Source organism: Herpailurus yagouaroundi, unplaced genomic scaffold (genome assembly GCF_014898765.1).
Source record: "Herpailurus yagouaroundi ecotype Mexico unplaced genomic scaffold, PumYag 438, whole genome shotgun sequence".
In the NCBI taxonomy this organism is placed as follows: Eukaryota; Metazoa; Chordata; class Mammalia; order Carnivora; family Felidae; genus Herpailurus; species Herpailurus yagouaroundi.
Window position 1 is genome coordinate 131,674 of NW_024412655.1, and position 24,604 is coordinate 156,277.

Below are 24,604 nucleotides of genomic sequence, written 5' to 3' on the forward strand. Positions count from 1 at the left end.
GGTCTCAGGGAAGCATATGAAGGCTCTTTCCACCCAGTTCAGGGTGCACCAACTTTGGGCCTCTTGGGCTGGTGCATGCAGAGTCACGTCACAGGTCCTGGCCGCTTGTGTGCAGGGGCACCTGCGCACTGGACGGGATTGTGCCTCTCTCCTCTGTGCCCTAGACAAAGTGGAGTGGGGACCTCTGGCCATAGGGGACTGTGTCAGCCCCACTCCAGTGGCTGTCACCACAGAAAACCTGCACCGAAGTCAGCTGCCACCTCCCCGCCCAAACCTCACCTCCTCTCTCGTCTCTGTCCTCTGACTCCTGCTGCTGCTGAGGGTTCCCTGCGTGCTCTCTGCTCGGCTCCAGCCTGGTTTTAGTTGTGGGATGACTCTAGCATTCTCTCTCTCTCTGACCCCATGTGGGTGGTGACCGCTGCGGCATTGGCTGTCCCAAATAACAGAAGTGGCATCCCTCAGGTCCCTCCCAGGATGTTTCCACTAATGTGGCAACCTCACTGCAATGGAAGGTTTCTTTACATTCCAGGGGACAGGCCTGATGCATTGGCTCTAGCTGGCCATGCGTGCTCTTTTGGGGTGCTGGGCCCCTGGATGTGGCCTGGAAGGGGGTGGGGGTCGCTGGGGGATGGGGCTGAGGAGCCATAGGGGACGGAGCAGATGCTGTGGGCTGGTGGCTTCTCTCCATATGTCCCGGGTAGCTGGGTGGGTGGGACCTTCCCTTCCTTCCTTTCATCTTTGACAGCGTGGGCGATGCCACTCATCCTGTGTGGTCGTCTTGCAGAAAGAGACGGAGAAGGCCGGTGAACATGCTGTAGCCACTGCCCGGTGTACAGACAAGATGTCCCAAACACATGTCATCTTTGTGTTTCTGCATCTTAAGTAAACAGTTCATCACGACATCCCGTATGGGGAGAGCACAGATGCACGGGCTTCCGTGCGTGAGACCGTTTGCTTAACCTCCCGCCGTGGTTGGGCATTCGGGTTGCTTCCGGGGGTTGGTGGTTGTGAGCGGTGCTGCCGTGCACCGTCCCGGCCCCGTCTTGGTCTCTCCTGCAGACGCGGTACACTCTAGGTCGCACGGGAGGTGCACGCGTGACCTCAGAGGACGGCTTTCTCGTGAAGCGCCAGCCCCTTCCTTTTCCGCCAGCAGCTCTCGGTTTCTCCGTGTCCTCTTCAGCCCTTGTTGTCACCATGGACCCCACCTGCCTGGGGGGGTGGGGTGCTGACTTGTGGTTTCCCTGCCGACTGATGCTGAGCGGCTGCTCACAGCTTCGTAGCCCTCCTGTCCTCCTTTGGGGACATGTCTTTTCAAAGCTCTTGCCCACTTTTTATTGTCTTATTATTGTTGAGTTTTGAGAGGGCTTCATCTGTTGTGGATGGAAGCCCTGTGTCACTAAGTGACTTGCAAATATCTCTTCCAGTCTGTGGCTTGTCTTTTCTGAGACACACCCCTCTTTCCTTTTGATGATGTGCCGCTCATCCGTCGTCATGTTCTACGGGCCATGCCCTCGGCAGATGGCGTGTTTATGTACCGCACTGAGGTCTTGCTCCTGCTGTTTCCTAGAAGAATTTCCAGTCCGGTGCAGGCCCCTTTCTGTGTATCATGGGAGCTCCTGGGGGGCCAGGGTCAGGCGGGCAGGGTGCCAGGTTGGGCGTGAGCACCTGTCTCTGTGTGCTTTCCTGGGGCCAGCAGGTGTGCGAGCCGCAAAGCTGGGAAGCAAGGAGAGAGGAGTTCTGACACCAGCTGTGCGCCCACATCCCTGGAAACTCGGAATGTCCGGCTCTCGCTGGCCGTGCCTTTGGGCTTTATGGATCTGTGGTCCGAAAGTGTTCCTTGCACCCTCTTGGGACCTGGATAATCACTGGTGGAAACACTTTAGCTGTTGCGTGGCGGTGCTGCCTTCCAGCCGGGAGCCTGTTCACCAGGTCCCTTGTCTTTGCCTGGACATTGGAGCTCATCCAGCGTCCTGAAAATCTGATTGCTTCTTGTGCCAGTTTGACAGAAGTGCCAGGAAAGCAGACGAAGGTTGGATGAAGTTAGCGCGGTAGTGACCCTTCACCTCAGCTGGAAGGCTGTCAGGAGCACGTCCTAGCGCCAGTAGCATGTCATTGAACTCTGAAAGTTGCGTTGAGAGCTCCCCGGGAAGGTGCCGAGGTGAGGGCACAGTCGATGAAACAGTTCGTGTGAGAAGTCAGCAAGTGCGCAGGCCCTCAACGCGTTCTGAGTGAGGGACACGGCCGTTAACAGGTCTGGCGATGCCCTGCACGCCTGATGCTAACCCCTGGCGTGGCAACGGGGGACATAACAAGCCGTGTGCCGGGCGCTGTGCGCTAGCAGAGAGTGAGGGAACGGGGGGGGTCGACCATGGATGGGGGGGCATCTCTGGGGAACTGGTGAGGGAACGGCACGTGAACAGTTGGGAGAGAGAATTGAGGGAGAGCAGGAGCACAGCAGCCCCCAGGCGGGCCTGAGCTCCTGTACTCAGCGTGGTCAGGGGCCAGCACGGCCCAGCAGCGTCGGGGGTCACGGGCTGGGGTGGGTGGGGGGAGAGCCTTAGGAAGAAAGGAGCACAGTTGCCTGGAGGTCATGTGCGTGCATACACATGGACTCATATACGCGTACACACACAACTCATACGTGCATACATACAGCTCACACACACACAACTCACATCCACATAAACACACAAATACACATACACACCTCACATATAATCATACACACACACATACACATAGTCGCAAACACACACACCCATGCACAAAATATGCAGATAGATACGCACTCTCTGCTGTGCAGCGTGTGGCTCCTGGAGGAGTCCGTGTGCAGCCTGGCCAGTCCAGACGCTTGTCTTATGTAGAGAAAAGCAATAGATGAGGGTGGATCAGCTGCTGGAAAGCTTTCTTTGCCCTCTCGATTGGAAGTTTGCACGTGGCACGCGGAATCCGCTGTGTGTGATGTAACGAAAGGGTTTGTGTGGATCTTCTTTATTGCTGGTTTTCCTGGGTGTAAAATGGATATGGAAGTATCTGGTCACCTCGCTGGGCTAGGAGGACGTGTTGAGGTCATGCCCATGGGGCACTGCCCGTAAGGCTTTGGCGTGGAGATGCTCCTTCTGGGAGCCGGCATCGCGCCAGCTGTCATAGATTAAAAAATACTGATTCTGTCTCCTGCCTGTCAGGCCTCTGTGGGTGTTTGGGGCTCTCCAGCTTCTCTTCAGTGCTATAAAGGTTCTGTGTTTTCTTCTGAAAGAGGGTGCCAGTGTGCCCTGAACAGACCATCGTGTCATGCCTTCTTTACCAATAAGGCAGGCAGGGTCACAGGTCTGGAGCACCAGAAGCGGATGTCAGAGAGGACGTGAGAGGGGCTGCTCTCAGGGGCCAATTCTTCTCAGAACTCTGCTCCCTCCTTCCGGCAGGCGTAGGCCAGTTGGTGCTCCAGGAGACGCTGGGGATGAGCCCCCACTGTTTACCTTCTCACAAGCCCCTTTCTGTGCCCTGGTCTATATGCCTCCAGCCCTTGACGTTGGGATCTGCCTGCTCAGAGGCTCTTGGGGGGCATAGAACCAAGGTCCAAGGCAGAAACGTTTTCTGAAATACCCAGTCCCTGTCTCTGCCTGGGAGACGCCTCCTTTCCTACAAGGTTCTTAGATAACCAGGAAGGAGGGAGAACCTCCTGTCCAAAAGGTCTGGTAAGCAGGTGCTTCCTTCTTGTGGAGCTGAAGTCGGCAGCAGCTATTCTGGGTTCTTCCAGAAAATGCTCCCTCCAGGCACGAGGCTTATGAGGAACGGCTCCTACATGCTGGCCAGGTCCTCACCGGCCAGGCCCGTCAGACGCTGCCTCCTCCCCCTGGGTGCAGAGAGCGGCGGGACGGTGGGGAGGTGGCTCTGGTGTGTTCCGTGCCCCACAGCCTGGCTGGGAGTTCGAGCCAGCCGTGCGATCATCTGTGTATGAGGAGGTACACGGGGCACCTGTGGTCTGGAGACAGGTCCTGCACTGTGGTGTGAGGCTCGCCCGCCTTTGGGCCATGTCCAGGCCCTGCTGGCTGCAAGCACCCTCATGCTTGGGGACCTGGCCCAGCTGGCCGGCGTCCGGGGGAGCTTTGGGACGGGGCTCCTGTCACGGTCATTGGGCCGAGGCGAGGGTTTGATGCCTCTGCACAGTGATGAGCAGATGTCACCTGCGGTGGCGGTGCCAGCACAGGTGCTCATCCAGGACATCTGGGCGACTCTGTGGCAGCCGCGTGCAGCCCTGTTAGCCTCTGCCTCTCTCGTCCTGGCGCCGCGACCCCGGCCCAGTCGTGCCACTGCAGCCCAGACTGGCCCTCCCGCCTTCTCCACACAAGTTAGGCCTTCTGATCACCACTCTCCCACTCAGATCCTTCAGGGGTTCCCACACACCTCAGGCACAGTCCAGATCTCAGCCCCGCTGCCCTGTCTCTTTAGCCACCCTGCACGGCTCTCCTGGTGGCTGGAGCTCTCCTTCCCAGGGGTCTGCGTGTGCTGTTCCCTGCACAGACCCTTCTTTTCCTCATCCCTCGGGCCTCACTCGTCTGGACCCTCCCTCACAGCCTGTCGGGGTCGGACGCTCGCGTGTGCTCAGGCCTGGGTGAGCTCGCTCCCTGTCCCACCCAGAGTGTCGAGTGAAGGGCAGGGATGTGCAGAGCCTGTGAGTGTGGGCAGAGCGCCTCTCTCTTTCACAACGCACACACGCCACCTGTAAGCCACGCACGCTCCTTGCGCGGGCTCCCTGCAGAGGCGACCCCGTTCTCCGGAGCAACACTCTGCCTGAGGCCGCATAGCGGGTGTGGGGGAGTCGGGGGGACCCCAGCAAGCCCAAGGCCACCATGCCGTCACGCTCTGCTCGGCACTCAGGGCACCCTCGGCCTGGCCATGTGTCCGCTGCCCGTGATAGGTGTTGGCTTCTGGAGAGAGTGCCAGGATTGCCGGGGTTCACTTTTCAAAGTCAGATGCCCCCAGGAGCCAGTGGGTCAGTTGGGGGTGAAGGGGGAAGCCATCTTCCCCACATTGGCAAGGAGCGCACATGCTTTCCTGTCCAGGTCACTCCGCAGTTGAAGGGATCCACGGAGCCCCCGGTGGCCGCTGCTTACCCCTGGACTCGCCCAGGGCTGGATGTCAGGCCTTCTCCCTGTGGCAGTCCATTGGAGGACCGGGGTCCGTGGTGGCCTGCGGGGCCTCAGCTTGGTGGCAGGCAGAACGTGTGTGCACGTGTCTGTGTGCCAGGGGGGCGGGGATTGGGGTTTTCCGCGGCCAGACGGCAGAGCCCTGAGGGCGTGCGGGGCTTCTCCAGAACGACCGCACCAGAAAGACATTTTTCCGTCCTCTCTTCCTCGTTTAACTCCTGGCTGGCCTACGCACCTGTCAACACTCTTTTTGTGCCCTCAGTGTGCCAGGTGCGCTCCAAGTACAGAGTGTACCGCCGAGGAAGTGGCACACAGCCTGGCCCCCTGAGCTGGCGGTTCTCGGGGGTGGGGGTGGGGTAGAGTCACAACGCAGTCCTGTGCAGCCCGGCCCGATGGGTGCTCCGTCCACAGCTGTGTGTTGCTGGGGGAGTGGCACCCGCCCAGCACCCTCACTCCCTCCTGGCGTCTGCCATGCTTGTAGACAGAGTCACTGTTCTGACCCGGCCCTGGGCCCGGCCCTGGGCCTCCCACGGAGGAGAGAGCGGTAAGCGTGCGCAGGTGCCTGGCTGGGGTCCGACTGCTGTGGCGGGAGACACTGGGATGACGTTGGCTCAGTGTGGTGGGCACTTGGGCTGCCAGGGCCCTGTCGCTCCAGTCCTGTAAGGCACTGGGGTCAGAAGCAACATGCAGGAGGTGGGAGAGGAGGAGGCAGGCTCCTGGCAGAGCACCTGGAGGAGGCGCGAGCAGCTGTGTGCCGCCTGGATGCAGGGGTCGGGGGCTGGGTCCGCGTCACGGTGCTTGACCCACAGCAGGAGACGCGGGCACTTACACTGCCCGGCCCTGGGCCTGCTGCTGCCTTCAGCTGGAGTCCGCTTACTTTAGATGGACAGTGCATTTTTCTCCTGAGAAACCCGGCCCTGGGCAGGCGCCGTGGCCCGCGGACGCCCTCCTGCCGCAGCAGCCCTTTCCTGGGGCGACACGGTGCTTCGGGACGTGCCGGTGAGTGAGCACGCAGGCAGCATCCCGGGACAGGGGAACGGACTGAGGGCGGGCACAGGCGGGAGGAGGGAGACTTGTCAACCACCACGGTCCCGCAGTGAGAGGGACGGGGGGCTTCGGCCAGGGTGGACCCGCCGACCGTAGATAGAGCCTCGAGGACACGCTGGTGGACGGGTGTGGGTAGGGGCTGGGAGGATGCCAGAGGGGCCGTGCTGGAAGGGGGAACTTAAGGCGACCTCGGGACGGGTGGAGCAAGGACGCGTGACGGGAGCCGTTCTCGACACACGCCGCGCCTGTCGAGAGGGCTCAGCCCTGCGGGTGTTAGCGTGCGCGTGCGCGAGCCTCGGAGCCCTCTCCCCAGTCAGGGAAGTGAGCCCACCCGTCACCTCCAAAAGGTACCACGTGACTTCTTTCCCACTCCCTTCCAGGTGACCGCTGGCACGCCTCTGTCGTCACGGGTTAGTGAAATTGTCCGGCCGTTTACGGGAGGGAGCCTGACAGCAGAGTGTGAGGCCCCCGCACGCTGCGTGCGTCCGGTGTCTTCTGTCTGCAGTCGGGCGGGGCCCCGTGGTGCCGACCGGCCCCAGCCTAGTGGTCCGCTTTCCTGCTGGCGGCCACGGGGGCTGTTTTCACATGTCGGCCGACACGGACGAAGCTGCTCTGGACGCGCGTGCAGGTCTTTGTACAGACACGCGCGTTCCCTTCGGTGGGTCGCCTGGGTCGTACGACACACGTGCGTTCAACATCTTCAGAAACCGTCAGACCGTGTTCTGCAGCCACCACGCCACTTGTCTTTGTGCCAGCCGCGCGTGACAGCCCCAGAGCGTGCCCGTCATCGGCACTGGGTGCCGGCAGTGTCGGTCAGAGAGCCCTTGTGAGGGAGGGAGGCGGGGTCTCGCGGTTGCGGTCCGCGCTTCCTCATGACCTCATGACCTCATGACCTCCAGGTCTTCTCAGTGCCGACTCTTCAGACCTTTTGCCCGTTTTCTACGGAGTCTGTGTTCGTGTTGAGTCATAGGGGGCGATTAAGCATTCTGGATGCAAGCCCTTAGTCAGACACGTGTTTTAAGAGGGGTCCTCAAGCAGCTGCCTGGGGGGGAGGGGGGGCCGTGGGCTCGCAGGAGGCCCGCTGCTCGGGTCATCGTCTGTTTCCCATGTTTCATTTCGGATAGCCTCCGTGGTCGCAGCTTCAAGTTCATGCATCTTTGCTTCTTTGCTCTGGCCGTGTTCGGTTGGCCGTTAATCCTACCCAGAGTACTTGTCATCGCCCGTGTTATCCTTTCTGTGTCCAGAAATTCAATTGGGATCTTAAAAGAAACCTTCCCTGTCTCCGTGACGTGCTCAGTGTTTCCTCCAGTTTCTGCAGCAGGCGGGACTCCGTTGTGACAACCTTCTAACGTTTTCTCATTCTGTCACCTGGCCGTTTCGGGGTCCTTTTCCATCAGTTATTTGACTCTTAACAATGACTTGCATTTTCCTGCTTCCTTGAAGGCTTCCAACTAGACACAAGACGACATGTGCTCTGCCTTTTTTGGTGCTGGATGTCTTTGTATGTTTCTAGCTATTCTTGAGCTGCGTTTCTTGGACTCTGTTGGGAAATGATTGAACCTTTTTAGTTCTTGTGTATGTTCTTTGTTTGCTGGGATTCTGGCAGGGTCTCACGTGGAGCTGGTTCTCCTCCCGCTGATGCTGAAGTCCTCGAGTATCGCATCTGATGCCATGAGTCGTTTCTCCACTCTGGCCAGGGTGCCCCTTTTCCCTGCATGAGCCCCAAGGATGGTCCCTGTAACCTTCCCAGGTGGCTCGCCCCACCCTCGGTAGTTAGTGCCCTCGCACCACCCATCCCGGCCGGTGGGGCCCTCGGCAGATCTGTGCAGCGCTGTCCTTGTGGGTCCCCTGCCCCCAGCCCCCCGGCGGGGACTCCCCAACCCAGGGTCTGCTGGGCCCCTCCCTGCATGCAGACTTACCTTGTCTGCTCCCATCCCGGGGTCACTGTGCCGTGTTTTCTGGTGTCCAGGATCTCGAACGCTGTCACATATTTTATCCAGTGTCCTGTTGTTTGAAGCAGCAGGTAAAATCCGGTCCCCGTTACCCCACCTTGACCAGAGCGGACGCCCCAACTGGAAGTTTTGTTTTGAGGACGTTCCGGGTTAGAGGTCGTGCTCAGACTGGCCGCCCATGGTTGCTCTGTAACGCCGTCTCCCTCCTTACGTGCCTGTGAAGTTCAGTCTGCGCACACATAGCAAAACTGAGTGAGGTTTGAAATCACTTTTATCTCCCCAGACTTGCTTTCTTCAGCGTATGAAAGCGACGGGCCGTTTGATGGCAGAGAAAGGCAAGCCCTTGGCCTTACGTTTTCGTCTGCTCCTTCCGTGGCAAGCCCGGTGCAGTGTGTTTAGGGGTGCATGCCAGCTGCTCCTGACTGGTCCTGCTGAGTTTGCAGCCACATCCCGGCCAGCCACCCCGTGACCACTGGGCCAGGCAGGGCAGCCGGGGTCCCACCCTGCCCCCCGGCACAGGACCACCCACAGAGCCCCTGAGCAAGTCGGGAACGGTGGGTTTCCAGAAGCTCCTGGCTGCACACGAGAAGAGCAAGACTTGAGCTGCCACCCATGCAGGTTAGAGGGGCAGCTTGGGAGGAGTGCACATCCCCACCCAGGCCGAGCGGAGGTGGGCCTGGGTGTGAGGAAATGGGCCGTGGTCTCGGCAGCAGAGCGCCGGCTCCCTCCTTGCCTGGCGGTTCCGGAGGAGGCACACCAGTCACCACTAGCTGCGCTAACTCAGACTTTGCTTTCCAAGTACGCATGCGCCCCGCACGGTTCTCACTTCCATTTGTTGTGAAAGCTGATGGTGCCCCTGGCTGAGTGTGGACCATGCCCGAAGAGCCCGGTGAACGCCCTCACCCCTGCCACACGCCTGTGTGCCCCCGGTCCGCCCTGCTCCCCACCTGACGAAGTGGGCTGCTGCCGTTGGTTTTTCCGGGGACGTCGCCGTGGACCTGACTTCTCAGAGTGCCGGTTTACACGCACGTGGGCCATGCATAACGTCAGTGTGTGTCGTGTTATAACGCCCTGCTGCCCGGGGCTTGACCAGGCATGACCACGCCTGGGCCATGCTGGCCGTTCCGAGGGAGCCTCAGTGCACTGAAGGAGGGGAGCTGCCACCAGGTGTTCACGGGGAGGCCCGTCTCTTGGCTGAGGGCCAGATTCATGGCCGGATTTTATGGGAGTGTGTTGTTAAGGGTGAGGTTTCAGCAGGCACGTGAGTCCGAAGCTCCGTTTCTGAACTTACATCCAGTGTGACCCTAATCTTGCCGTTCTGTTTTCTTCACCCCATTGCCCAAGCTGTTCTGAAACAAATTCTGGATGTCGTGACGTTTGGTCCGTAAATGTCTTCGTGTGCGCACGAAGGGTAGGGCCGCTTTTCCTTGCACGGAGGACATTTCGTTACCATGTCAGAGCAGCAATCCGTAGTAACGTCAAACATCCGATCTGTGTTCGTGTTTGCTCCAGTTTCTTACAACTGTTTTTTTAGTGTTTGGATTCAAAGAAAGTCCATGCATCGTGGTTGGTTGACAGGTTTTATAACTTTCTCTTTTTTAACTTTATATCTCGAAATAAAAACTCACCAAAAATTGCAAAAACATCACAGAGAATCCAGTGTCCACTTCAGCCAGCCCCGAGTGGTGACATTGCACACCACTGGGGTGTAAGGGGGTGACGTTGGCACAGTGCTGTTCACCAGGCCACAGACTTTATTCAGCGAGTCCTCAGTCCACAGGCGCTGCTCCTTCTTCTTCCCCCTGCGGTCACACTGATGAAACCAGGCAGCTTCTCCTGTGGTGTCACCCAGCCGTCCTTGTGGTCCAGCCTAGCGTGTTCCTCTGTGTGTCCCGTAAGCTGTCGGCTCTCCTGAGACACTAGTTGGGTCGTGTTCTTCTTATGTGGGGGCAAGACTCGCTGTCAGTGGTGGTGGGCTTCCAGTAGGAGGCTTGCACTCTGGCTGTTGTGACTGGTGTGTGGCCCTCGTGACCACCAGCCGCCCAGAATCGCTGCTTTGTTAGGCGTTGCACAAAGGCTGTATCTCTGCATCCTTCCTGGTCGGTTAGATGGAATACTTCTGTAAAGAAAATCTTCTCCTCTTCAACTAACTGGGCAGCTTGAGAAGCAGGATAAATACTCCATCCTTCCTTTTATTGACTATCTTTCAACATGCAGATTTGTGTTTTTGCCGTTTCCGAAGGTAAACAACCAGGCGTTTTTGTAAAAAGTATCGTTAGATAAAGGTTTAAACACTTTTGCGTTTCAGACCATTGGGTTGTCGTCCTGTACGCTTAAACTGCCCCATCCTCGGCCAGGGAATCTTTTCAGGCTCGTCCACAGTCACAGTGACAGTGACCCTACCAACCTCAGCTGCAGCCCTTTGCCATGACATAAAGGTGCAGCCCTGGAGTCCGTGTGCAGGAGCCCCCCTGGCCACTGCAGGGGCACGCACGTGCAGAGGCCACGGTCTGGACATCAGGTGTGCTTTCCGCTTCTGAGCCAGTTACGTTTTCTTGGCCTTTTCAGTGGACAGAGGCAGAAAAGGTGTGAGTGTGGAGCACACGAGTTCTTACGGCTACTTCAGGTCCAGGTTCAGGGCCTCACCTCCACCTGTGTCCCCCCACCACGAGGCCCTTTCTCCGCCATACCACACCCTTGTGCCCGTCCCATGCCAACCACACCAACAAGAGGAACACAGAAAACAGGGACCACACGTGTGCCGAGGAAGCGGGGGACGGACCCTCGGGCCCTGTCGGCATGAGCCGGTGCAGCTGCCGCGGAGGACAGCGTGGCGGTTCCTCCAAATACTGCAGCTAGAACGAGCGTGTGACCCCTAGTTCCTCTTCCAGGTATTTACCCAAAGAACCGAGAGCAGGGACTCGAGTGGGTATTTGCACACCCACGTTCACAACAGCTGAAACACGGAAGTGACCCCGTGTCCACCGACGGACGAGTGGGCGGACGTAGTCCGTCCGCTCCCTGGACTGTCGCTCGGCCCTGATGAAGACGGATGTTCTGCCACCTGCCACCACGTGGATGGACCTGGGGAACGTGATGCTCACGTGTGATCCACTCACACGAGGTCCCTGGAGTCTCCAGATTCCCGGAGACAGAGAGTGGACGGTAGGCGCCGGGGCTGGGGGAGAGGCCGGGGATCCGTGTTTCACAGGGACAGAGCTTCCGTTTGGGAAGATGGAAAGTTCTGGAGATGGGGGGGTGGGGACGGCCACACAACTGTATGAACGTGCTTAGTGCCCCTGAGCTGCACGCTTAAGAGTCGGTGGAGATGGTACTTTTTAATGTGTATTTTGTCACAGTAAAAAAGAAACACTGATGTTTTTCTAGCAGTTACTTTATAAAGCCTCCAGTCCTATCCTATCATCTTTTGGCTGTTGCCCTTTGGTCCCCTCACGTGAGAAGTGAGAAACGTCATATTAGCTAGAAGCTTCTGCCCACTCCGCTTCCTCCTATACCCCGTGATTTGGAGTGATGTCTGCTGTTCAGTTGTTGGCTCAGTGTTGGTTCTCAAGATAGAATACCCTTGGTGCTCACAGGGCCACCCCACGGACGTCCTTGTTAGCACTCCGCTTGCGTCCCGGTCTCCCGGAGAGCATGTTCACATCCACGTGCTGGCTTCACAGCAGAGCGTCCAGGCTGGTTGGGCTGTGTGGGCCTGAGAACTGGCATTTCGGGCAGGCTCCCAGGTGATGCTGCTGATGCCGGTCTGGGAGCCGCTTGAGAAGCAGTGACATAAGTGCAGAGAGGCCTCGTGGGTGCCGTGGGGCGTGAGCTCGTTTGCAGCTTGTCTGGAGCCTTCACCCAGGTTCGTCCACCTCCACACTGTTGACGTGTGTGGCTGGGTGATTCTCGGGGGGCAGAGGGGCGGCCCTGTTGGCTGTGGGGTGTGGAGCCGCAGCCCTGTCCCCTACCCACATCTTCGGATATTGCCAGATGCTCCGCAGGGCAGTATTGCCCCTAGTTGAGAACTCACACTTGAAAGACTGGATGGATGGATATAAAGTCTCTGGCTCACGTTTTCTCACCTTGTGCATCTTTGAGCACACCGTAGCTGTCTTCACTCCGGCAGCCAGAACAGAACACCACAGGCGGGCGGCTCAGACAGCAGACCTTTAGTCTCACGCTTCTGGAGTCTGACATCAAGGTCCCGGGTGATTTGGGTGTTGGGAGGCTGGGGGGAGATGTCTCTCTCTCCTTCTAAGGGCACTAATCCCATCGTGGAGCCCACCCTCACCATCTCATCTACCCCTGATCACCTCCCAGAGGCCGCATGTCCAGACATCATCCCATCAGCAGGTAGGGCCTCAGTGTAGGGATTTGGGGGCGACACCAACATTCCGTCTGTAACAGTGGCCTTCTGATGTAAAGCGATGTTGTTGCAGTCTGAAGCAAACACAGTTTCCCCTGCATGTAAGCTGGTCTTTCTGTGGAAGGAGCCTTTCCACGTTGTAAGTCTGGTGATGGGGCCATGACACCTTGGTGCGGGGGGCTCTGGTTTGACATGTGCCTCTTCGCTATGTGGATCCAGGTCTTTGTTCTTTTAAGTTTACCCACTGCTTTCACTAAAATGTTTTTCTGTCTTCCTTTGTAACAATTTTTAGTTTTTTTAAAAAATTGCTGTCTAAATTATAGACAGTATCATGCACAGGTCTTAAGCGTACAGTTAAGTGAGTCTTGACAGATGTGAATACCCCTGTAGCTTACACCCTCAAACCCAGAAGGTTCCGTCCTGTACTTCCCAGCCACTTCTCACCATTTCCCTGCTATGTCCCCTCCCAAGACGCGACCGCTATCCTGATTTATTTGCATCAAAGATTAACTTCACCGTTTCTAGAACTTCATATAAATGGAACTGTAGGGTACCTATGTTTTCTTCCTGGCATTTTTTCCCCAGTGTGATGCCTGTGAGGTTTAGCATGTGGATGTGTTTGGTTGCTGAGTGGTATTCATTATGTGCATTTACCATAATCAACCTGTTCTCCTGTTGATGGACTTTGGGGTTGTTCCCGGTGTTTGGCTATTGCGAGCAATGCCGCTGTGAACATTCTGTGTGCCTTTATGTAGATAGATGTGTGTTTTGTTTCTCTTGGATAAATACTTAGGCACGGACTTACCGGTTCATAGCATAGATGACACATTTCACTTTATGATGAACTGCCGACTGTTTTCTCGAGGAGCTGTGCTGTGTCCTGTTCTCACCAGCAGGGAATCAGAGTTGTGGTCGCTCTGCCTTCATATCGACCCTTGGTGGTGTTCGTGTGTTTAATTTTAGCCAGCCTGGTGGGATCTCGTTGGGAATGGATCTAACGTGCCTTTCCCTACTGACCAGTGATGCTGAGCACTTTCTTTTGTGTTTGCTACTCGGACAGCTTCCTTTGTTAAGTGTGCTGGTCTTTTGCCCTTTTTAAGCCCTGGGTTGTCTTGTTATTGAGTTGTAGCACTGCTGTGTGTGGTCCGGATAGCAGTGTTTTGCCAGATACACGTTTGCGAATGTTTTCTCCCAATCTGTGGCTTGCCTGTTCTTAACGGTATTTTGAGTGGAAGGAGTGTGTTTGGCGGTGGGAGGCGGGGGGGTAATTAGATTTTGATGAAATGTGATCAACTTTTTCTTTTATCATTAATGCTTCATGTGTCCTGAGTCATTTTTGCCTGCTCTGAGTGTGGTACAGAACTCCTCCTGAGCTCTCTGTTAGAAGTGCGGACGGGGCGCCTGGGTGGCGCAGTCGGTTAAGCGTCCGACTTCAGCCAGGTCACGATCTTGCGGTCCGTGAGTTCGAGCCCCGCGTCAGGCTCTGGGCTGATGGCTCAGAGCCTGGAGCCTGTTTCCGATTCTGTGTCTCCCTCTCTCTCTGCCCCTCCCCCGTTCATGCTCTGTCTCTCTCTGTCCCAAAAATAAATAAATGTTGAAAAAAAAAAATTAAAAAAAAAAAAAAGAAGCGCCGTCACTCTGCTTTCGTACTTCAGTCTTCAGCTCGTGCTGAGTTGCCTGTTGTTCGTGGTGTGAGGTAGGGGTTGAGGATTTTTGTTTTTGTTTTTTAATAGGTGTTTACTTTTTGCAGCAGTGTTTATTGAAAAGACTTTCCTTTTCCGTAGAATTGCCTTGACATCTTTGTTAAAGTCCAATTGACCACGTTTATTCTTTTTTTTAATATCTGTTTGTGTTGTTAGTAACACAGTTTCTTGAATACTATAGCTTTAAAGTAAGTCTTGAAATTAGTGAGTCCCCCAACTTGATTCCTTTTCTTGCAAGAATGATTTCATTATTGTAAGCCATTTTACATTTCCATATACGTTTCAGAATCACCCTGTCAATTTCTACAAACACATTCTGCTGGGATGGTAATAGGCTTGTGCTGAATCTGTGTTCAGGTGGGAAAATTGACATCCTAACAGCATCGAGGCTTCTAATCCAGGTTGAGGATAGATGTTCTCGTTTGTTTATGTGTTTAATTTTTTTCAGCAACGCTTTGTGCTTGGTAGCAAGAGGCTCTGTACACTTTAGTTAAATCTGTTTCTAAACTTTACAGATTCTGTTGTAAATAACAGTTTTCTAAGTTGCATTTTCCATTTGTGTGGTCTTAGTATATCGGAATAAAGTGAATTTTTTTTTTTCAACGTTTATTTATTTTTGGGACAGAGAGAGACAGAGCATGAATGGGGGAGGGGCAGAGAGAGAGGGAGACACAGAATCGGAAACAGGCTCCAGGCTCTGAGCCATCAGCCCAGAGCCTGACGCGGGTGACCTCACGGACCGCGAGATGGTGACCTGGCTGAAGTCGGACGCTTAACCGACTGTGCCACCCAGGCGCCCCTAAAGTGAATTTTTATATATTGACCTTGTATCATGTGATGTTGCTAAATTTATTTTTCAGCTGTAGCAGACTTTTTTTGCAGGTTCCTAGAACTTTGTGTATATACAACCGTCTTATTTCCCAAGCAAGATGTTCTTTTCCATTCTAATATTTATACCTTTCATTTCTTGTTTGGCCTCATTGCACCAGCTGAGACCATCCACGCAGTGCTGAGTAGCAGTACTGAGTGAACATCGCTGCCTGGGTCTCAATCTTACCCGCAAGATGTTTAGACTTTTTCAGCTGGATATTTGATCTTCATATTTAGATATTTCTGTAGGCACCCTTTTCCAGTTGAAAACATCCCCTTCTAGTCCTGGTTTGCTGAGGGTTTATGTGAACATTTTGCCGTGTACTGTTTCTACCTGTACACGAGAATGATCATGTAATTGAGATGATCACTTTTTCCCCCTTTAATCTGTTAATGTGGTGAATTACATTGATTTTCAGATGTCGGCTAAGCTTAGATGATGAACCTCTCTTGGTTATGCTCTGTTACTCCTTTTACATATCGCTGGGTTCATTTTGCTAATATTTTCTTAGGGAGTTTTGCATCTGTGTTCAAGGAGGATATTGCTCTGTAATTTTTCTTGTGATGTTTGCATTTTGGCCTCGCTGAATTAGCTGGGAGGTGTTTCCTCAGCTATTTTCTGAGAAAGCGTGTGTAAGAATGGTGTTATTTCTTCTGTGGATTTAGTTGAATTCACTCGTAGCCATCTGCTTTTGGCATTTCCTTGTAGAAAGGTTTTTTGAATTTTTTAATCAAATTTTTAATCATAAAGTCGAATCTTATATTTGTTCTTCTGTCAGTTTGGGTAACTTGTGTTTGTAAAGAACTTGCCTGTTTCATTTCTGTTGGCACACAATTGTTCACTGCGGTCCCTGGTCCTCGCAGTGTCTGGGATCTTTAACAACACCTATTTCACCTCTGACATTGGCAGTTTGCGCCCTCACGCCCTCCCTCACGCTCTCTCCCCTTTTTGGACCAGTCTGGCTGAGGAATTGATCCATTTTCTTAAGCTTCTGAAAGTTACCTTTGTGGGTTTTTTTTTCCTTGTTTTCTGTTTCATAGACTTCTATTATTGTTATGTCCTTCTTTCTACTTGCTTTGGGTTTAATATGTACCTCTTTACATATTATAACTTATTAAAACTTACAAGTTTTCCCTGAGCCTGGCTTTTTACCTGTATTCTACAAACTTTAATAAGTTATATTTTTATTGTAATCTTTTCTTTTTCACTGTTTAATTTGTTGTTAAGTCTATCCCATAAAAAAGTTTTTTTAAGATTTTTTATTTTATTTTATTTTTGAGAGAGAGGGAGCATAAACATGAGTAGGGGAGGAGTGGAGAGAGCAGGAGAGAGAGAGAATCCCAGGCAGCTCCATTCTGCCAGCGCAGAGCCCAACGCAGGGCTTGGTCTCACAACTGACCCTGAGGTCACAACTTGAGCCGAAATCAAGAGGATGCTTAACTGGGCCACCCAGGCACTCCCCCCCCCCCCAATAAAATTTCATTCTAGATGTTCTATTTTTCAGTTCTAGAAATTTCTGTTTCTTCTTTTTTTCAATTTATAATATTAGAGTCCTAATATTTGTGCTCATTATGTCCATCCTTTCCTGTGAATCCTCGAATCATTGAACGTATGATGCACCTTTGTTGTGTCTGGGTCTGTTTCTGTTGACTCTTATTTTTCCTGGTTATGGGTTACATTTTTTACTTCCTCACCTGTCTCTGCGTGTATGTGTGTGTGTGTGTGTGTGTTGGACATTGTGGTGGCTAGTGTTATTAGAGCTGGGTTTTGTTGTTCTTCCTTAAAGAATGCTGTGCGTATTCCAGTATGCGGTTCATGTGCTGTTGGTTCAACAGGAGCCTTTTGAGGCTTGGTGAAGCTTTATTAGGGCAGGTCTAGAGAAACCTCCTTCTGAGGCTACTCTAACCTTGCTCCTGGCATGGCTTTGGGTGGAGGCCCCATGGAGCCTCCCTGGAGCATCCTCCGTCTCTCCTTGGGAGCAGGATGCCTGTTTTCTGCCCTTGCAGCCTTCCAGAACACCCCTTTGGCTTGCGGCTCCCCACAGCTGCTCTTTGCCAGGCCCCGCATGCCCTCAGCCGAGTGCTTGGCCGAAGGCTTACCTGGCTCTGTCCTTCTGTCTGGAGTCCCTTCTCTGGGCAGCCCAGCCCCTCTGGTACCCTACCCTGCACATTCCAGCAGCCCAACAGCCCCACCTTCAAGCCTTGCCTCCGTCCAAGACTGCGGGGCCTGCGTGGGCTTAGCCTTTCCGCACCCCAGCCTCCAGCAGGTAACTGATGTCTGCTCACCCGTGGGTCCTCTGCTCTCAGGGGCACCGTCCTGAGCTGCCGGCTGCCAGCATGGCATGTTGTCCAGCATCCGAACAGTTGCTTCGTGTATTTCACCCAGTTTGTGGCTGGTGGCCGTCGAGGAGGCCAGCCCAGCACCTGGCCAGCCCTGCTGCCATGGAAGTGAGAGTGTCTTCACTCGTCTTTTGTTTAAAAAACTTTCCACCCTGCACTTCCAGCCTTGTTGGCTTTGTGCTCCTTCTGGTTTACACTGCATGTCAGAAGCTCTGATTTCTGGTTCTTATTCTGAGTTCTTTTGCCTCTCTCATCTTCCCTTTTTTTGAGTCACTTTGTTTCTGAGATTGTCTAATTTGTTGGGTTACAGTTTTCAGCTGTTTTGTGCGTGTGTGTTTCTGGGGTGTTCTGGTTGTCATCGGGGGGCTTCTTATTCTCTCTTATTTTCTTGTTTTCATTGGACTCAACCATGAAGCTTTTCCCATTTGCTTTTATTTATCTATTTATTTATTTTGAGAGAGAGACCATGCGAGTCAGGCAGGGGCAGAGACAGGGAGAGAGAATCCCAAGCAGTCTCCATGCTGCCAGCGTAGAGCTGATGTGGGACTCCCACGAACCGTGAGATCATGACCTGAGCCGAAACCAAGAGCCAGATGCTCAACCAGCTGAGCCTCCCCCGCGCCCCGGAGCTTTCCTGCACCTTCAGCAGGGGTGCCGGGCTGTTCCCTTTGCTGCCTTCACAGCACGGAGCTCCTTCTGCTGTGGTTTTGACAGAGTGATTCATAACCTGTGGCTGCTCAGAGTTGTCTCACTGTTGCAGGGGGAGCTTATAGACAAGCCAGGGAGGAGGCTGGAGTAATGCACAGGTGACAGACGAGAGTTGTAGGCATCGGGATGAACACGTGTGTAGCATAATACGCACGCAGATGTGTGTAGGTGAGCACACACACTTTGCTCTGTCAGCAGAGAGGACCTAGGATAGGAAAGGGCCACCCAAGAGCCAGATCTTGGGTTTTTGTTTTCTCCTTTGGAAGGGACCAAGGCTTCTTGGAGAAATGACCAGTTCTAACACAGGGCAGGGAATAGAGAAAGATGAGCTGGTTTCAGCTGCCCAGCCTGCTGGGGCCCCGACCGAGCAGGTGGTGTCATCCCTTCGCGGGGGCTCCACACCTCACCTGCCCGGGGCTGCGTGGCCATCCTGTCGGCATCCCTACCCTGGACAGACAGCAAATGAGTGTGGTGCCTGAGGTCATGCTAACTCCCAGGGTGGCAGTGGGGACGCCATCCTGCCAGGGCAGGAGAGGCTTTTTTCGCCCTGCCTCACAGGTGACTGGAGCTCTGCTGGCAGTGTCCTCAGCTGTGCCCGGGCAGAGGTTGCCTTTCGCTGTCACTGAGCTGTCCTCTTGGTGGTTTTGGAGTTGCCACTGGGTTGAACTTGGACAGATGAGAAGGTCGGCAGGGCCCTTTGTGGGATGTGGCCATGGTGGGCGGAGGGCAGAGCTGAGCCTGGGCATATGGGTGCAGGGGCCTGGCAGACCTGTGGCTGTGCTCCATGCTGGCTGGGGCTTGTCAGCGGGCACGGGGAAAGGCTGTCACTGTCACTGTGGTTGGAACTGAAACCAGGGTTGAGCAGATGTTTGATTTGTCAGTACTTTGTGGCCTCCTGTGTATACAACAGCTACAGAGAAGTTCTTGGGCACACAGCTTCTTTCACCCTCCTAGGAAGGTATTCTGGATGTTTCTATCCAGGTCTGCCCTCCAGGAGCAGCCTCTGCCCAGTGCGAGCTCGGTGATTGCCCCGGATGCCCTGGAAGCCAGCCAGCTTTATCTTTCCAAGGCTGTATGAGTGTCGGTGCGCCACAGGCTTGTGCCCATGCTCTGCAGGTGTGCGGTCAGCCTGTCTCCCCACCCCCACCCCTGCCCCAAGCCATGCCTCCACCGGTTTCTTGTCTCAGCTGGGCTGGAGTCAGGCAGGGGCTGTGTGTTGGCCCCAGGAGCACATGGGGCAGACCTTCTGCCTGCTCTCTGTCTGAAGGGCCATGTGGTGCCACCCTGGGGCCTCGCTGATGGGTCCTCCCAAGGGCTGTGCCCCTCCCCGCAGCAGTGGCCTTGCCCCACACAGCGCCCGCAAGGCGCCACTTTGAAAAGGCCATCGAGACACTCCCTCACTTAACCAGACTTGGCCAGCCTTCGCCTGTAAAAGGAGCAGCTGTTCCTTTCTACCAGGCCAGAGTCCTCCTTTCTTTCCCTGCGTGTCCTCATTGGCTGGTCTCCGGGAGGGAGGGAGGGAGGGAGGGAGGGAGGGGGGGGGGGGGGAGGGAGGGAGGGAGGAGAGAGCACGGGACAGGAGGGCGCGGCTGTCCCGTGCCAGTGCCGCGGCTCCTGCTTTCCCTCCCCGTGTCTGCACTGCCCCATCATGCTTGGAGACCACAGCAGTCTCCCCACAGACCGAGCTCTGCTCAGCCAGCCCCCCAAAACTGGACTCAGCTGCAAAATGGTGCTTCAGGCAGTCGGCAAAGTGCTCAGGTGAACGGGACGGGCCAGTGGGGGTGGTCTGACCGTCCCCAGTCCATATCCCAGGGTTCAGCCTGCGGAGCAGTGGTGGTAATCGTCTGCTGAAGTGCCGGTGGCAGGCAGCCGCTGGCAGGGCATGGGGCGGCCAGCTGGATCTGGTCGGGAACTTTGTTTGGAGTCCAGTCTTCCCTAAATGCCTGCACTTCCTGCTGCTTGTGGGAGGCAGCTCGCTCACTTGACAGAGTGGCCCCGGAGGATCTGGATGAGGACAGGGGGCCCACCAGTGACCCACCTCCCTCTTGGTGGTTAACCACATTTGTGACCATGGAAGTCCTGCCTTGCCCCCTCCCGAGCCTGCCGGACAGGTGCTTCACCCCCGGTAGGGTGTCCTGCCTGTTGGCCGTAGGCAGGATGACCGGATCCTGTCCATGAGTGGCCTTGTCCAGAGACCTGACGTGGGCCACGGCTCTCCGCTGTGTGTGTGTGGGGGGGGGGGGGGGTTGCCAGAAAAGCCATTTTTGCGAGCTGTTTAAATTTATTTTTCTGACCTGCAGAAGGGTTTAGAGAAAGCCAGTGCAGTGCGTGTCTGCGTCAGAGTAGGTCTGTTTCGGGCGTTGGGTAGAGCAGGTGCGGCCTGCCGTGTGAGAGAGCCTGGGGCCGGGAGCGGGCCGGAGCGGCCAGGAGGGCCAGTGAGCAGCAGTGGCCTTCCTGACCCCCAGAGATGGGCTGTTCTGTGCTCTCAGGGGTTAGGAGCACAGCCAGAGTCCGTGCCCAGAACGTGTCACAGTCGAGACTCAAATCCAGTTTTCTTCAGTGGAATCATCTTACCTTTGCCTGAGACTTCAGTGGGTCATAACTTTTAAAACTCAAAGCGAGTGCCTCTTGCTTTTCTGTTCTGTCTTTAGCTGTAACTAAACAAAGCAGGCCTCTTGGGTGAGGGTGTGACTGCTGGTGGTCATCGCGGAGTGACCGATCCGACCTTCCGTGGGCACCTCTGCTTTCAACCCCCCTCTTCCACAGCGGGTCACGAGTGTGCCGCACAGGGAGGACCCCGGCGAGTTACAAGTAGAAACCAGAGATCCAGCCCGTTAGCTGCCCAAAGCTGTCCTTCTGTCACATTAAGGTGTGAGATTTGGAAACGTGGCCAGGTTGTGGGTGCTCTCCTCCAGAAGTTTGGCTCAGATCCGGAGCAGCGCCCGTCCCTGGCCTTGTGCAGGGACCACGCAGGTGCCCACGTGCGTGCCATGGTGAGGGCCGAATGCTGAGGTGGGCTCCACAGAAGACAAGAGGCAAGACCGACTCTGCTGAGTCTCTGCGTGCACTTGTGGCAGACTGGAGGCCGAGCCATTCTCACGGCGGGGGGAGGTGGGCCTGGGAGGACCTCACAGTAGAGGTGACGACTCAGCCAGATTAGAGGAAGAGCACTCACTTCACAGAGTAGCAAGAGTTAACGTTGAACTCTGAGCAGTGGCCACACCATGGCTCAGACAGCACTCGGGCACCTGGCGCACGTGGACGCTGGGTCCGGGGTGTCTGCGTGCTTTTCTCAGTCTGCCGTGGCTTTTCCCCTCTCAGTGGGTCTCTTGTTCTGTAGGGGATACAAAGGCTCGTGAAAGCTTGCTCTGTTCGGGGGTGCGGACCGCCGGGCAGTTAAACCGAGGAGGGAGACGCCCTGCGGGTCCCTCTCGGCAGCCTCAGGCTGGCCGTGGCCTGTGGGGACTCGGGGGTCCCATCCCAAGCTGGGTCTTCCCAGCTTTTGGTTTCCAAGGCTCGGTGACAGGAAGGGGGTTACAGGGGCCCCAGGGCCAGTGAAGACCAGCAAGGATGCGATTCAGGAGGGGCGTCTCCACACCTCACGGTGGTTTTCGGGCCCCACGCCAGGCCCGCCACGTCACAGTCTTGAGGGTAGGCAGTGCTGCTGAGCCCCAGTACTTTCACTGTCCCGTGGTTGAGGGGCTTGTGGGAGGAAGGTCCCCTGTGTGTCTGGCCCTGGTCGCCAGCCCGTGTGTGCCCTGGCCGTGTGGGGTGACAGGGCTGTCAGTGACGTCCCTGCCGAGCCTGTGCCCTTACCGCCGTCCCAGGAAGGAGGTCGGTGCGTTCCTGTGCCCTCGGCCCGGAGGCTGCCCTTGCTTCCCTCAGCATGCCACCCCAGGTGGCGGCGTCTGTCAAGCCTGCGCCCGGGAGCTGAGCCTCTGAGCCCGTGTGCCTCCCTCCTGCACGAGGCTGCCGTGGGGGGCGGCGGGCTGGGCCCAGGGCGGTCAGCACCCACTTGTGCTGCTCTCTCCATGCGCCCCTGCTTTCCCAGACCGCTGTCAGCACCGTCTGTGTCCGTGCAGCACTTCCTGGGGGCCTCTACATGCCGCAGGTCCACCGTTCACACACCCGCAGGTTCCTCGTGATCCTGCTCCCCCACCCCCAGACCTTTGGCCTGCATCCCGGGAGGCTGCCTCGGTCATCGTGTCCCCTCCTCCGGGGTCTCCATGCTTCCCTTGACTTCCCACGGGGTCCCTTCCTACACCTGCCCTGCCTCCTCCCAGCCACATCCTTAGCCGTCTCCGGGTACCAGCGTCCAGTGAGCACTTCGGGGGCCAGACTGGGGCCCAGTAGGCTGAGCAGGACTCTGAGGAAAGAAGGCGTCTCCCTCTGTCCTGCCCTTCTTCCCCTGGCTCTCTCCCCTCGCCAGGCGCTGCTCTGTGCCCGGGGGCCACCAGCCCCTTGCCCCAGCATGGCTGAGGGCTTGAGGAGGCCTCCCGTGTTCAAACCTCACAGCTGCTTGTTGCTCCTTTCGGGTGTGGCCGGGCAGCCAGGGCATTACCGCATCTGCCCGTGGGGGCCAGCCCTGTGCGTTGTTGAGCTGACTGCTGGTCGCATTGGCATGGGACACCCAGTGTCCCCTCAAATCCAGCCCTAGGTGTTCTTGGGCAGCTGGGGCTTCCTCACGGTGTGTCTGTGTCCCTAGGGCAGACTCCTCTCCTGTGGCTGACAGATGCCTCCCAGCCTGTTGGGCAGGCATCACCACATGGATGGGTTACATGTCATTGCCAGGCTACACAGAACAACCTCGGGAGCCTTCCTGGTGGCACCAGTGGTGTGACATTGGAAAGGAAGTGTGTCAGGCCAAGCATGTGGGCAGAGGGGCATGTGTGGAGTATGGGGACTCCTGCAGAGGTGGGACAGGTCATCCCAGGACACTCCACAGGTGCCAGCAGTAGTGGAGGGTGCACGGTGAGGCTGGCGGGCAGGCACCCACTGGGGTGAGGAGACACCGGGAAGACGTGCTCCATAGGGCCTGGGCCCCTCCCAAATGGATGACCAGCCTCGGAGCGCAGCCGCTGGACCCGGAGCAACGTGCAGGGTTCCGTCGGGGGCTCTCTGCCTGTGCCTGTGCCTGTGGCCATACTCTTCCCGAGGTCCCGGCAGGCCCTGTGGCGAGCCGAAGCCTGTGTCCGCCTTCTGGTCCCTTCAGTGCAGCTCCGTGCCAGGGCCTCAGACTTTCACTGTAGCTGTGGGTGTCCCAGCGAGCAGTAGGGGGGAGAGCCAGACAGGAGGAACCCAGCCGTGTGGTCCCTGGGCAGACCCCTGGGCCTTGGCCAGACAGAGCCGGCTCCAGAGCCCAGTGCCCGTGGGGTGGGGAGCACAGGGTCTCGTTTTCTCCACCGATGTGGCCATAGGGACAGAGGACAGGTACCAACACGGTGTCGCATGTAGCAGCCTGTTCTACCTCGAAGGCCACGAGGTGTTTTCTGAAATCTTGCGCCTGCTGCTGTTGGCGGCAGAGGAGTGGGGCTGGGTCAGGGCCACTTGTTGGCCAGAGGGGCCAAGTGTCTTGGCAGTGGACGGGACACAACTTGAGGCGGGAGGGACCTGTCGTGGCTGGGCTTGTGGGCCCCTCCTGCACAGGCCCTGCCGGCACGGAGGCCCTGCGGGTCCCCAGACGAGCCCCAGACACGCTTGTGCCTTCGTGCTGTGCCCTTTGGGTCAGAGCCCATTGTCTGCTGTCTGCTCGTGGGACTGAGGGGAAGAGGACTCGGTCCAGGGGTCCCAGGCCAGCCCTGGGTGGCAAGGACAGTGAAACCAGGGGGAACCGGCTTGGAGAGGTGGAGCTTGGCGGGCCTGCTCTGCATCTGCCTGTTTGTTGCAGGAGAACAGGTTCAGACAGCAGCAGGTGAGAAGGGCGAGGAGGCCGAGGCCTTCTGACCACGCGGGTCACAGCCCACATCCTCCCGGGGCTGCCTGCCTGGCCCTCCGCGATTCAGCCCACAGGGGCTCCCAGGCTCCCCTAGAAATGGACTCGCCAGCATGAGGGCACCACACCCTTCCTAAGGCAGTGTCCGCGAGCGGGCCTGTGTGTGACCCCAACGACTTCCTGCACCACACCGGTTCCTGCTGCTCCTCCCATGTCTGCTTCTGATGCGTGGTCCTCGAGTCACTTGGTGACATGGCTCCTAAATGGCAGGGCAGGGAGGTGCTCAGACAACTGGCTCTTGCCCCATCCCTACATGTGTGATCATAGGACCCTCTAGACCCGGGGATCGAGGCCCGGCATCTGTGGTCGTAGCCGGGTGAGTCAGCGTGAGGCGCAGGCAGGTGTGCGCGTAGAGCACAGGTGAGGGGTTGGGGTCAGATGGGACCTAGACGCAGGGTGGAGAATGTGCCCAGCAGGTGGATGTTCGGTGGTGGGGGTGGGGGTGGCCGGAGCAGAGCTGCACGGGTTGAAGTGCC

At 56.4% G+C, this 24,604-nt stretch overlaps 1 protein-coding gene across 1 annotated transcript in view; it reads left to right on the forward strand.

The window, feature by feature from the left end:
- Positions 1 to 2,368: 2,368 nt before the first annotated feature.
- MOB2 (MOB kinase activator 2) overlaps positions 2,369 to 24,604 on the forward strand; it is a gene marked incomplete at its 3' end in the record, with an annotated part of 32,972 nt that continues 10,736 nt past the window's right edge. The window contains exons 1-6 of the mRNA XM_040464274.1: positions 2,369 to 2,397; positions 3,774 to 3,894; positions 4,040 to 4,247; positions 5,410 to 5,492; positions 5,559 to 5,691; positions 5,957 to 6,146. Coding sequence (XP_040320208.1) covers positions 2,369 to 2,397; positions 3,774 to 3,894; positions 4,040 to 4,247; positions 5,410 to 5,492; positions 5,559 to 5,691; positions 5,957 to 6,146 — 764 coding nt within the window. The remainder of the gene's footprint in view (positions 2,398 to 3,773; positions 3,895 to 4,039; positions 4,248 to 5,409; positions 5,493 to 5,558; positions 5,692 to 5,956; positions 6,147 to 24,604) is intronic.